At 63.0% G+C, this 12,773-nt stretch overlaps 1 protein-coding gene across 14 annotated transcripts in view; it reads left to right on the forward strand.

Annotated features, from left to right (window-relative positions):
* The window catches only part of FBRSL1 (fibrosin like 1), a 93,008-nt gene that overhangs the window by 27,268 nt on the left and 52,967 nt on the right, over positions 1 to 12,773 (forward strand). For 13 of the 14 annotated variants that reach the window (XM_054528463.2, XM_054528461.2, XM_054528464.2 and 10 more), the window contains exons 3-4: positions 7,990 to 8,079; positions 10,573 to 10,608. The exons of the other annotated variant lie outside the window; for it this stretch is intronic. In XM_054528463.2, coding sequence (XP_054384438.1) covers positions 7,990 to 8,079; positions 10,573 to 10,608 — 126 coding nt within the window. The remainder of the gene's footprint in view (positions 1 to 7,989; positions 8,080 to 10,572; positions 10,609 to 12,773) is intronic. 14 annotated transcript variants of the gene reach the window in all.

Consider the following 12,773-nt stretch of genomic DNA (forward strand, 5'->3'; position numbering starts at 1 on the left):
GACGACAGCAGAGCAGGTGGAGACTGTTCTGAGTGTGAGCACAGCCGTGCCTGGGAAGGAGAGAAGGCACCGTTAGACCAGGCGGTCAGGGAAGAGCGCTCTGGGTAGAGGGTGCAGCCACCCAGGCCTCTGGTGGCGTGTGTCTGAGGAGCCGAGCAGGCATGGGGTGGGCAGACAGGGCTAAGGAGGGGCCTGGTCTCATACAGAGGGGAACCACTGAGGGTTTTAAGCCAGGGAACAACGTGAGCTCCTGTGTTTTTACAAACTCGTGGGGGAGGCAGCATGGTTGTGGGGGTGGTGGCGCCTGTCGGGAGGCTGCTGCAGCTGTTCAGGAGGGGGTGGAGTGGCTTGAATTAGGTCATTCTTCTGTTGGATGGACAGGGCGCCAATTGAGCAAGACCAAGTGATGCAGCCCAGGTGGCAAAAGTGGTGGAGCCAGGAGTCCAGAGGCCCCAACTCCAGACCTGGCGGCACACACCTGCTGGAGTCCACTCTGACACAGAGCATAGCTGCTGCTCCCACCCCTCCTCCAGCACACAGGACTGCACAGGCAGGGCCTTGCAGACACTCACCTGCACTTGCCCGCACACACTAGTGTCACCAGGAGCCTGCTGGCAACGCACCTCCTAGGCCTTAACTCAGCCAGCATCCCTCATATCATCTGTAGTGTATCTCATCCATCCATCCACCCATCTGTCCATCTTCCACCTGTCTGTCCATCCATCCACCCATGCGTCCATCATCCACCCATCTGTCCATCCATCCACCATGCATGCATGCATCCATCCATCCACTTGTGCATCCATCCATCTACCCATCTGTCCATCCATCCACCCATCTGTCCATCCATCCACCCATTCACCCGTCTGTCCATGCATCCACCCATGCATCCATCCATCTACCCATCTGTCCATCCACCCGTCTGTCCATCCACCCACCTGTCTGTCCATCCATCTACCCGTCTGTCCATCCACCTACCTGTCTGTCCATCCATCCACCCATGCATCCATCATTCACACATGCATCCATCCACCCATCTACCTGTCTGTCCATCCATCCACCCATGCATCCATCATTCACCCATGCATCCATCCACCCACACATCCATCCATCCACCCATCCACCTGTCTGTCCATCCATCCACCCATGCATCCATCATTCACACATGCATCCATCCACCCATCCACCTGTCTGTCCATCCATCCACCCATGCATCCACCCATCTACCCATCCATCCATCCACCCATGCATCCATCATCCACCCATCTGTCCATCCAACCACCCATGCATCTATCCATCCACCCACCCATCTGTCCATCCATCCACCTGTGTGTCCATCTATCCACCCATGCACCCATTCATCTACCCGTTTGTCCATCCATCCACCCATGCGTCCATCTATCCACCCATCTGAATCACAATAGAAGAAGGTGGAGCAGCATACTGGAGTGTCCCGCACTTGGCGGGCAGTACCCTGCTCCCTGACACTGTGCTGACTCAGGGAACACTTGGTCTCTCCCAAACATTGCCTGAGTCCCTCTTTACTGTGTCTGCCTGTGCTAGGTAGGCAAGGATAAAAGACAGCCCCTGCCCACTGGGTGCTCACAGTCTACTGAAGAGAGACACCGAAACAAGCAACCCCACTTCTCTTTTAGAGAGACACTTAGGGGACTGTGGGAGCCTGGAGGAACTCTTTACCTAGCCTGGTTGGCATGTGGAGTGAACGGAGTGTCAGGAACGGTTTCAGGAAGAAGCAGGGCCACAGCCACTCTGAGTGGTGTTAGCCTGGAGGAGGGGATGGCATGCTTTGCTAATACCAGGGTCCTGGAGACAGACAACAGAGTTTCCCTCATTCTGGAGCTTCTGACTCCTCACTCCCAACTCAGAGTCGTTCTCCTTCCCATAGGCTATGCAGTCTCATATAGCTGGGCTGCAGTGCCAGACCTCACCAGTAGGTGCTGCCTTCAGCTCAATGTGACTCCAGCCTGAGCTTCGAGCTGTGGGTGCTAAGAAGTGGCTACCCCTGGCTGGGCGTGGTGGCTCACGCCTGTAATCCCAGCACTTTGGGAGGCCGAGGCAAGTGGATCACAAAGTCAGGAGTTCAAGACCAGTCTGGCCAAGATGGTGAAACCCCATCTCTACTAAAAATACAAAACTTAGCCGGGTGTGGTGGCGAGTGCCTGTAATCACAGCTACTAGAGAGGCTGAGGCAGAGAATCGCTTGAACCCAGGAGGCAGAGGTTGCAGTGAGCCGAGATCTCACCACTGCACTCTAGCCTGGGCGAGACTCTGTCTCAAAAAAAAAAAAAAAAAAAAAGTGGCTACTCCTCCAATCTGAGGGTTGTAGGTTGAGTATGTGTGGAAGAGAGCCCAGAGGCTGTGCAGGCAGCGTGGATGGGTGGTGAGGAAGATGGGCCCCCCTTCCAGTGCCCCCACCAGCAGGTACACAGCCCTCCTTGCACCCCTCCAGCACACCCTCCTTGCACCCCTCCAGCACACCCTCCTTGCACCCCTCCAGCAGCTGTGGAAGAGCTCCCTTTCCCTGGCTGCTCCTGCTGTCTGGGACGCTCCCCAGGGCTCTCCCATCTCTTTCTTTGCAGATGGCGATTTTCCCGAGGCAGCCGCTGCTCAGGTTGATCCCGGAACTGGGTCACTTCCTTTCCCCATCAGGCTCACCTTGGGAGTACAAGTTCTGGAGCAGCACCAGTGACCGCCACAAAGCCCCTGACCTCCAAACACCTGAGGGTGGGGACAACAGTCCACAAAACAGAGCAGGATGCAGTTGCTGGTGTCACGTGCTGTGGGTGCGGCACGGCTCCTCCCAACCGGGGACATGAGCCCAGCCCCCAGGAGGTAGCGGCAGGGGACTGTGGTAGGGCTGGGGGCAGGGCTGAGGGCAGGGCGTAGCATCTGCCGGCGAGTCCCTGTGGCCCAGGCAGGTTTGGGACAGAGGGACCCCAGAGTCGGGCTCTGCTCTTGCTGAATGTGAGGGGCCCATAGTCATCATCCATGGCTCAACCAGGCCTGGAGAGCCTGAGGGTTCTGGGGCTGTCCCATCGGGAGCGAAGGCAGCAGAGAGAGGTACCACCCACCCACAGTTGTGCCAGGCACCTGCTCTCAGGATTCAGGGACGGCTTTGCGGGCTCCCCAAACAGGCAGGAAACCAGGACCAGCTGGGAGCTGGTAGGGACTGTGGGAGGTGGGGAAATGGAGTGTTGTGGACGAAAGCAGCCATGCCCTCTTTGCTCTGCCCTGCCCTGAGCCAGGGAGCTGGACACCCACTGCAGTCCCCTGAGGCTTCTCAACCTTGGTGGGTGGGGAACTTGGAAAGTCTCAAGTCCAGACCCATGACGTCCAGTCCCTGGGGGAGGCCCAGGAGTCCTGAAAGCTCCCCGAGGGAGCACTGTTTGCACTGGACCAGGAGCCATGTTCTAGGGGCTCAGCTCCTTAAGAGGAAGCAGGAGCTGCGAGGAGGAGGGAGCGCAGGCTGTGGGGCTGGGGCAGGGGTGCGCTGTGTCCACACGCATTTCCACTCAGACACGGGGTGGCGGCAGCTCCGCCTCTGCATACCTGTGCTTCATTGCTGCAGGGGCGGCGCGTTCCCACTCCCGCTGGAACTGTGGCCCAGCCCAGCTAGGGGGTGTGGGGGCCTGACCCCTGCCCCATCTCCCAGGGGGCCTGTCCTTGGCCTGGCAGGTGCAGAGGAAGCCGTGGGCCCTTCTCAGGGTTCTCCGGGGTCTGCATTAGAACAGCAGCCCAGGCAGCCCCCGACTCCTGCCCTCTCTCCCAGGCCTGCAGGTGCAGAAGCTGGAGGCATCGTGGCCGGCCAGTCTCAGTTCATGCCCCTGTAGGATAGTCCTTGTCTGAATGTGATGCCATGGGATGGGGTGTGAGAGTCCCCGTGGTGTGATCCGGTTGGTGTGAAGCTTCACCAGGGCTGCAGAGTACGGCTGTCAGAGTTGTGCACTGCACCGCTTCAGGGCTGCCATTCCCACCGTGCCGTATGTGGTGCATGCATTTGCCCTGAGCGTTGCACATTCCCCGGGAGGGCACCTTCTGCTCAGTCTGCACAAGGGGACGCAGGGGCTGGTGTGGGGCCTCTTGGGTGCTCCACTTCGGGTGGGGCCTGCGCAGGACAGTGCATGCTCAGAGCCTTGGGGCGGGTCTGGGGAGCAGGTGGGGCGATGAGTCTGTGTGCATGGGGCGCGGTGTGGACAGGGCCAGTGTGACTGCTGTGATGGAGAGGGGTATGGGTGCGTGTATGCGGCCAGCGTGGCCCCTCAGCCTGGGGCAGTGTGTGCGCCTGCCGGCACCTGTGGGTCTGCGTGGGTCTCTGTGTGCGGCCGGCGCGGTCCCTCAGCCTGGAGCGGTGTGTGTGCCTGCGGGTCTCCGTGCACCCCAGAGGGTTTCCTGGCTGCATGGCGGAGCCACTGCTGGCTCCCGTCTCTCTGGCCCCTTCCCAGCAACAGGACAGCTCAAGGGCACTAGTCCCGGACAGGCCAGGCTGCACCTGAGCCCCCGCCTGAGCCTGAGCCTCCCAGTGGAACCATGTTTCTGTGAGCAACCCAGAGGCAGTGATTTTTGGACGTGCAGCCTGGAGCTGGGGACGGTGTGGAGGGAGGGGGTTGGTGAGGGGAGGGGACCCTGGGGAAGGGGCTCTATGCGCCTGGAGTCACCATGTTCCTGCAGTTACTGCCAGAACCCTCAGGGCCCCAGTGCTCCTGGTCCCACCAGCGGCTGGTCTGCGGCCGCCCAGTGGAGTGCAGCTTGCAGGAGCAGGTTGCTGAGGGTTCGGGAAATTTGAAGCCGGCTGTTAAACTGTTAGTGGCTTCCATCAGCTGTGGTTTGGGTACTGATGTCACAGAAACTGACGGGCGCTCCACGCTGGCCCACAGGGAGCTGTTCCTCCTGCCCTGCTCCTGCCACACGCCCCACCTGCTGACATAACTGGACAGACTCAGCCTTCCTCCCCCACCCCAGGAAGCACAGGCTTGGTGGGGCAGCAGGGTGCCCCGTGAGGAGGGCAACTCGGGGCTGCAGTGTGTGTGCTGAGCCGTTGGTGCCGTCAGTGAGCTGTGTCTGGGGCCCTCCCCGGCCTGCGCTGCCTTTCCCCCAGCACCTGCCGCCTGGCAGACGGAGCCACCTTCTGTGTGCACTGGGAACAGTCGCTCCTTTGTCACTCTGGGAGGGCAGGGGCTTGGGTCTGCTCTGCTCACTGCCCAGAACCGGTACCTGGCTCGTCCGGGCTCCATAAGCGTCGGTTGATGGGTGGGCAGATAGGTGGGCAGACCACAAGACCAGGGTGGGCACAGGTGCAGTAGCTCCTACCCACCCTCCAGGGCAAAAGGGGCACCCTCTGGCCCCAGACGTGGGCTTGTCATCCAGGGACTGTGATCTTGTCCCTCCAGCTCCTGCTGGGAGTGGATGTGTGGCCTCCCCGGCCCCTGGTGTGGCTGGCGGGCAGCACTGAGAAGCGGCTGGGCTGAGGGCAGCCACCTTGGCTGTTTGAGGTCCTGCCTGGGGACAAAGTGGGGTGACCAGGACACAGATTGCCAGTTCTACAGGGTTTTTCAAGACATGGGACTTTCAGAGCTAAAACCAGCCACCCGAGGAAGGGGAAGAGACCCCACCCCACAACCTGCCTGTCCACCTCTCAGGGCCTCCAGGTTTGGGAGGAGCACACGCAGGGCAGCCCGCCGAGGCCCTCTGTGGCATGGGGGTGACGCCTTTCATCTGCGCCCAGCCCTGACTGGAGGTGGCTTTTGTGTGGGTGTGAAGTGTAGAGAGGTGCCCTACTCCTCACGGCTCAGCTGTGTGGGTGTTTCTTAGCCCCACCTCCCTTCCCATCGGCCGGGTGTCCTTGGGCAGTGAGCAGCCTGCACCACTGTACTCAGCAGCCCTGTGGCAGCCTTTCCCATCGCTGCCAGGTACTGCCCTGATCCTCTGTCCCTAGCAGTGAGTGCAGGGCTCATGGGGCTGTTGCCAATGGTCAGACTCCCCAGGGGGCCGGTGATATACGGTTCCTGGAGCGGGCCTGGAAACTCATTCCTGGCAGGCTCTGGGGGACGATGATGCATTCCCAGGACCCCGCATTGAGAACCGCTAGGAGTGGGACCCTTGGCTCCCTGCAGAGGTGGACAGAACCCTTGATGGCCCCAGCAGGGCAGCAAGTGTGGGACCCGGTGGGCAGGGCTGCCCAGCTGGGACCCCAGTGCCAACTCCGGGGGTGAGAAAGGAGGGGTTGTGAGAGTCCAGCTGGTGACAACAGTGACACCTGGTGGCCTGGAAGGTGCTGGCCCCGGGCTCCGCTGCACAGGTCGCGCCTCCACCTAAACCTCATTGCACTGAGGGGCCCTGCCAGGGTTCCCAAACGTTACAGTTACAGATGCCGAAACTGAGGCTGGGGGAGGCCAGTCACTTGCCCGAGGCCACAGTGCCAGGAAGAGCCGGGCAGCCCAGCCAGGACCTGTGGGGGCTACTGCACAGCTGAGCAGGTCACTAGCCCACCGCCCTGCCCCCGGCTCTTGCCCAGTGAGGCTCAGACTCCTCGGGGCTGCATCCCTGCTTGGCCGGGGCTCCTCCGGGGTGGGCTCCTCCAGGGTGGGCTCCTGCTACTGTGCGGCTTGATGGACCTCATGGGCCGGGGGCATTTGACCTCAGGGGCCTGGGTGACATCCCTTAATTCGCACTGGCACCGTCTGCCTTGTGTGCACCCTGTCAGCCACCCAGGGAGTCCTGTTGCTGCAGGAGGTGCACAGAGTGGGCCTCTGGCTGAGCCCGAGGTCGGCGGGGAGCCAGGCTCATGGCAGCAGGGAGCCACACCAGCCAGTCCTGGGACGGGTTTCCCCGGGCTGGGGCGTGCTCCTGACTTGGATGACTCAATGTAAAGAGCCTCACCAGGGGCCCTGGGGTGCGAGGCCTGGGGGCCCAGACGTGCTGGGGCGTGTCACCACAAGGTGCAGAATTGTTCCAGATCCAAGGTGGCCAGAGAGGGAGACCGCTGGGCTTCCACGGGAGGCTGGGAGCTGGCTGTGCAGGGGCGTCCCTGCTGGGTGCTGGCCAGCAGGAGCTCTGGCCTCTCACTTCCCTCAGCTTTGTGCGGGTTTGAAATTATTTCCAAGTAAAAAAATTAAATACATGCGGGGCTCGGGGTCTGGTCCCTGCGTGGTCACTTAACCTGTCTGCGCCTCTGTTTTCTCATCCGTGAAATGTAAAGGAAAATAGTTTCTACTCGGGGCCACTGTGTGAGCAAATGTGTGAGTGCGTGCAAAGTGCCCGGGCCAGGCCCTGGCACGCTTCGGCGCCCATGTTGGCTGGTGTCAGAGGTGGTGGCAGTGGGCAGTGAGTATGGGTGTTCCCTTCAGCAGGTGATGAAACTGAGGCACGGGGAGGCCGAGCAGTGGCCCAAGGGCCCATGGCCAGGGACAGGCAGGTCCCACCAGGTCCCACCACCACCTCGCTGCTTGCCCTGGGATGGTGCCAACCGAAGGAGGTGGTGTGGGCACAGCCAGGGGACAGTGGGTGGCACTGAGGCTCGACCTGGAGGTCATAGCCCTGTACAGCCAGATGGGGTGGTGCTAACCAGCCATGGTGTGAGCGGAGGCCCTGCCCGTGGTTCCTAGCACCGCCAGGATGTCTTCAAAGTCAGCAGCTTGTGGAAGGGGCGGCTCCGAGCACGTGGCGGTTCTTGTGTCGCTGAGCCGGTGGGTCCTGGGTAGGTCCTCCCCATCCTGGTAGAGGGTGTTATCAGTGTGTGCGCCGTCAGCTGGGATGGCATTCCCGGCTCTGCAGAGCTCTGCCTTGCTGCTGCTCCCGCCCCCAGACCAGGACCCAGCCCACCACAGCTCATCACATCCCAAAGCGCCCAGCGGCTGTCGGGGCGCCTGGGGCCAGGGTGCCAGGAGCAGGCACGTAGCCCTAGCCAGGGGGCCCTGATGCGGACGCGGTGAGGTGGGGGTTTGCCTGAGACAGTGTCTCTCTCTGTCCCAGATGAAGGTCACCGTGTCCAAAGGGGGCGACCGGGACAGTGACGACGACAGCATCCTCGAAGCCACCAGCTCCCGGGACCCGCTCAGCGATGTGAGTACCCAGCTGCCTGCGCCCGGAGGCTCTGAGTCTGGGCCGCCTGCCCACTGCGCCCTGCACAAGGGCGTCCAGTCCGAGTCTGGGCCGCCTGCCCGCTGCGCCCTGCACAAGGGCGTCCAGGAAGCCGCTGGTTAGGGCCCGGTTTCCCACCAAGGCTTTGTCTTAGCAATGAGCATTTTGCCTTCGTTAAAGTGTGATTTTTTACTCATTAGGACTTTCCCATTAGGAGAAATTTAAATGAAGAAATGGTGAGCGAGCTGGCAGGAGCCCAGAGCCCAAAACATTAATCCTTGGACGCTGCGCCTGCACCGCTGGCCTGGGGGTGGAGGGCAGGCGGATGGCCGCCGAGTCTCGAGATGGGCACTCCTGGGCCGCCACTGGGGACGCCTGGGCTGCTGTGGGTCCTGCCCCGCTGCTGGGGACACCCACCCACCCCATGGGCTGGGACGAGAGACAGGCGGAGCATGACGGGCAGCAGGAGCCGGGGGCAGCAGGAGCCGGGGGCACCCACCCGCCCCGTGGGCCTGGGACGGGAGACAGGCGGAGTGTGGCAGGCAGCAGGAGCTGGGGTTTGTTAAACGTCAGTGGAAGGTGCTTCTTTCACCCTGAGCAGGTCTGGGCGGAGCATCCCGTCCTGGCTCCCGATGTGCCCGTGCCAGGGGGAGGCACACACTGACCTGGGTCAGGACATGCCTTTGGTGTCCCTGAGAGAGGCCCCTGGGCCCCAGGTCCCCAGGTCCCCGGGGGGCCGGGACCCCCCACACTTAGGCTATCATGCGGGATTTGGCCAGTGACGGGGCTGGACCCTGATGGCGCGGCCGTGGGAGCATCGGGCTGGGCCGGGGCAGAGGCGGAGCACCCCAGCGGGCTGGGAGGAGGCCGTTGGCACCTTTTCTCCAGCTCCTGCAGGTGCGGGGGGCGGGGCGGTGGGGAGGTTTCTGCTGAATGGAACTTGAGGCATCTCATTATCATTTAAATGAAGGCCTCACTGCCCGGCTCCCCATCTTGTTGCCACAAGTTAGGAAAATAGGCTGGGAGTTACCTGGGGCCGCCGCTGCCCTGGTTCGTCCTCTAATTGCCAGCCCCTGGTGAAGGAAGTCACATTCTGGGCACAACGCAGCAGCTGGGGCTGAGGCTCATACTTGGGGCAATGAAGGCCCCCCACCCCTCTGGCAGCTGGGAGCTGGCGGGTGGGCCCATCGGGACCCAGGGCCTTGGGCTCTGTCCCCTGACACCCTGGGGCCCTTCAGGAGCTGACCTGTCCCCGGCAAGGGTCTGTCTGGGGAAGGGGAGGGGGTGTCCTCCCTGACTCTGCAGTGGGGGTTGTGGATTGATTTGGGAGAGTGGAGGGCTGCCCTCAGCTGGCCCCATAGCCCTCCTTTTCTTCCTCTGCCCCGCCCCTCAGAGGGGGTGTTGGATCTTTGCATCTGCCCCCCACTCCTCAGGCTGCTCTGGACCCTCTCTGTGAGCCCCACCCTGCCCGGCTCAGTGACCCACCCCGTCCACTATAGCAGCCCTGAGCCTGTTTCCCCACCCCTCCTGCTGGGGGAGGCCCTAGTGGTCTGAGTGTGTAGCTGGTGTGATCATACCTCTGTCCTGAAGACCTCACAACACCCACTCGAGCCAGAGGGATCCAAGGGTGTGGGGGACCCCAGCAGCCCCTGCAGGCCAGAGGGATCCCCACCAAAGGTGTGGGGGGCCCCTAGCAGCCCCTGTAGACCAGAGCGTGCCCTGATGTCTGAGGGGCCCCCAGCTACCATCCCCCAGCCCCAACCCCCGCCACCTGTCAGGCCCCTGTGGTGAACCCTCCTTTGAGGGCTCCATCTGGCACATCCTCCCGGAAGCCTTCCTTGTCTAGCCAGGGCACCCTCCCCGAAGTCCTACAACTGTGGACCTCTCTGGTGGGTGGGCACAGAGGGAGGTCAGCAGAAGCTGGAGCCCTGGGCTGACCTCCCCCAGGTCTTCCTGCCTCCTCTGAGGAGCATTTCTGGTGGGGCCTTCCCTCTTGGGGACAGGGAGCTAGCCAAGGGCGTCCCTGTGGGAGCCTCCTCGGGTTTGGATCCCAGAGCTGCTGCAGGGGAGCCTCAGACTGGCTGGGCCCCTCAGGAGGACGATAGCCCCTGGGGAGGACCCCACCACGACGCCTAGCTCTGTCCGCCTCCCTGCGGCCTCAGCGCTCGTGGCCCCTGCCTGAGAGGATGTCTCACTGGTGGTCTTGGGTCTGGGCATCTGGACCTGTCCCCACCCTGGTTGAGGGCTGCAGGGCTGCGGGGCTGCAGGGCAGGGTTGTGGGCTGCGGGGCTGCGGGGCAGGGTTGAGGGCTGCGGGGCTGCGGGGCAGGGTTGAGGGCTGCGGGGCTGCGGGGCTGCAGGGCAGGGCTGAGGGCTGCGGGGCAGGGTTGAGGGCTGTGGGGCAGCCGTCGAGTGCATCCCTGGGAGTTCGTTCCGAGCGGCAGCCTCACTGACTGTCCCCTCTTCCTTCCTGCAGAGCTCTGCGCATGCGGTCTCGGGGAGAGGCTACTCTGTAAGTCCCCCAGCACCCCCCTCCATCTTTGTGCCCCTGGGGCCTTAGGACCGGGTCCCCACCTCACCTGTCCGAGGCCCCACAACCTAGCTCACCCCAGTCCCGTGCCCACGTTCCCTCTGGAGCCCCAGACTGGTTCTGGCCTCAACCACCATGGGGCTGGTGGGGGGTGGACAAGCTCCAGAGTGAAGATTTGGGGGTGCGTCCTGCTCACGGTTTGCCAGGGGGCCCCCAGGCTAACATGCTGCCCCGGGGGGACGGGCTGGCCCTGTGGCTGTGGCCTTGCCAGGAGCCTCAGAGTAGTCAGCCTGCACAGACCCCAGCTGTGGCTAAGGGTGCTGGGATCCGTGGGGCCAAGGCCGGGCTGCTTCTTGGGGTCCTGTTGCGGGCCTGGGACATTTGGTGTGGGAGGTGCCCATGGTGTGAGCAGCCGCCTCCAGTGCCCTGACCGGCACCTGCCTCACCCTGGACAGAGAGGCCTGGGCCCAGGCTGGGCAACACCCAGGGAGCCAGCACCCCGTGGCGGGCAGGGGGATGGAGACTTCCCCTTCATGATGGTCGTGTGCCTGGGGGTAGCGAGTGTGTGCCCAGGGGGAGCAGGTATGTTCCCCAGGGGGAGCAGGTATCTGCCCAGGGGGAGCAGGTGTGTGTCCGGGGGAGCGGGTGTGTTTCAGGGTGTGCTGTGCCTCCCCGTGGGTGCACATGGCGCGGTGGAGGGCTCCTTGCACATGTGCCTGGACTTACTGTGGGAATGGCCTGGGAGGCTAGGCGCCGACCCCTGCCCCCCAGGCCTGGAGGCCCAGCACCATCTCCCCAGCCCCCATCACCGCTGTCCCCTGCCCTCCTCATGACTGTGTTTCATTTTCCCTTAAGTATCAGGAGGAACATTAATGACATCGTAAAACCCAGAGCTCCATAAAAGCCATTTCTACAGATTGACGGCCTACTCGGCTCGTGGGAGGGTGGGGGCCTGGACTCCGCCCACCCCATCCCTGCAGCCCCTGCAATTTCCAGGCCGGAGAGGCTCCCTCACTAAACCACAGCAGCTTTTTATAGGGTGTGTAATTAAACCAGGAATGACCCAGTGTGGCCAGGCCAGAGGGGACGCGGCCTGGTGGGGACGGCCCCCCACTGTCTCCGTCCCGCAGCTTCTGCTGGTGGCAGAGCCCGAAGCAGCGAGGGAGCAGCATGGGCAGCGCGGCCACAGGCCAGGAGTGGACCCCATGATCCCTGGACCCAGGATCATGAGCAGGAATTGGCCACTTGGCTGGGTCACAGCAGGGGCTCAGCCAGGCCCTTTGTACCCCCACCCCAGCTCCCCTGAGGCTGCCCTTTCACCTGAGGGTCCGTCTAAAGCCCTGGGCTCGGCTCTGCCACCCTGGGCTCGGCTCTGCCACCCTGGGCTCTTCTCTGCCACCCTGGGCTCTGCCACCCTGGGCTCTTCTCTGCCACCCTAGGCTCTGCCACCCTGGGCTTGGCTCTGCCACCCTGGGCTCGGCTCTGCCACCCTGGGCTCTTCTCTGCCACCCTGGGCTCTTCTCTGCCACCCTGGGCTCGGCTCTGCCACCCTGGGCTCGGCTCTGCCACCCTGGGCTCTTCTCTGCCACCCTAGGCTCTGCCACCCTGGGCTCAGCTCTGCCACCCTGGGCTCTGCCACCCTGGGCTCTTCTCTGCCACCCTGGGCTCTGCCACCCTGGGCTCTTCTCTGCCACCCTGGGCTCTTCTCTGCCACCCTGGGCTCTGCCACCCTGGGCTCTTCTCTGCCACCCTGGGCTCTGCCTTTGGCCTCTCACCTGGTTTGGTCCAGAGTCCGTGAGCTGTTGACCTGGGGTGGCTGGAGCTCACTTCTGGGCAGTGGTTCCTGGAGTGGCCGCCCGCCCAAGGGCCCTCTTCCTGGGGCTTTCCTTCCTCCTGTGCTGCGTGGGGTCTCAGGCAGCCTTGCTGTTGTCGCCTGTGCGCGGGGGCAACCCCTCAGAGGTGGCTGTGGGTGTCCTGACAGCCATTGTCATGAGTATGATGACACTCCTCTGCCCTTCTCTGGGTGGTGTCCTGACAGGCCAGTTCCTGGTGTGCGTGTTCGGGGTCAAGAGTGCGGAAATGGGCTAAGGCCACCTGGCTCCGGCTGCTGGGAGGCACCTGGGCCAAGTGGGGTGTCCTGATGCAGA

This window comes from Pongo abelii, chromosome 10 (assembly GCF_028885655.2).
Source record: "Pongo abelii isolate AG06213 chromosome 10, NHGRI_mPonAbe1-v2.0_pri, whole genome shotgun sequence".
NCBI classification, from domain to species: domain Eukaryota; kingdom Metazoa; phylum Chordata; class Mammalia; order Primates; family Hominidae; genus Pongo; species Pongo abelii.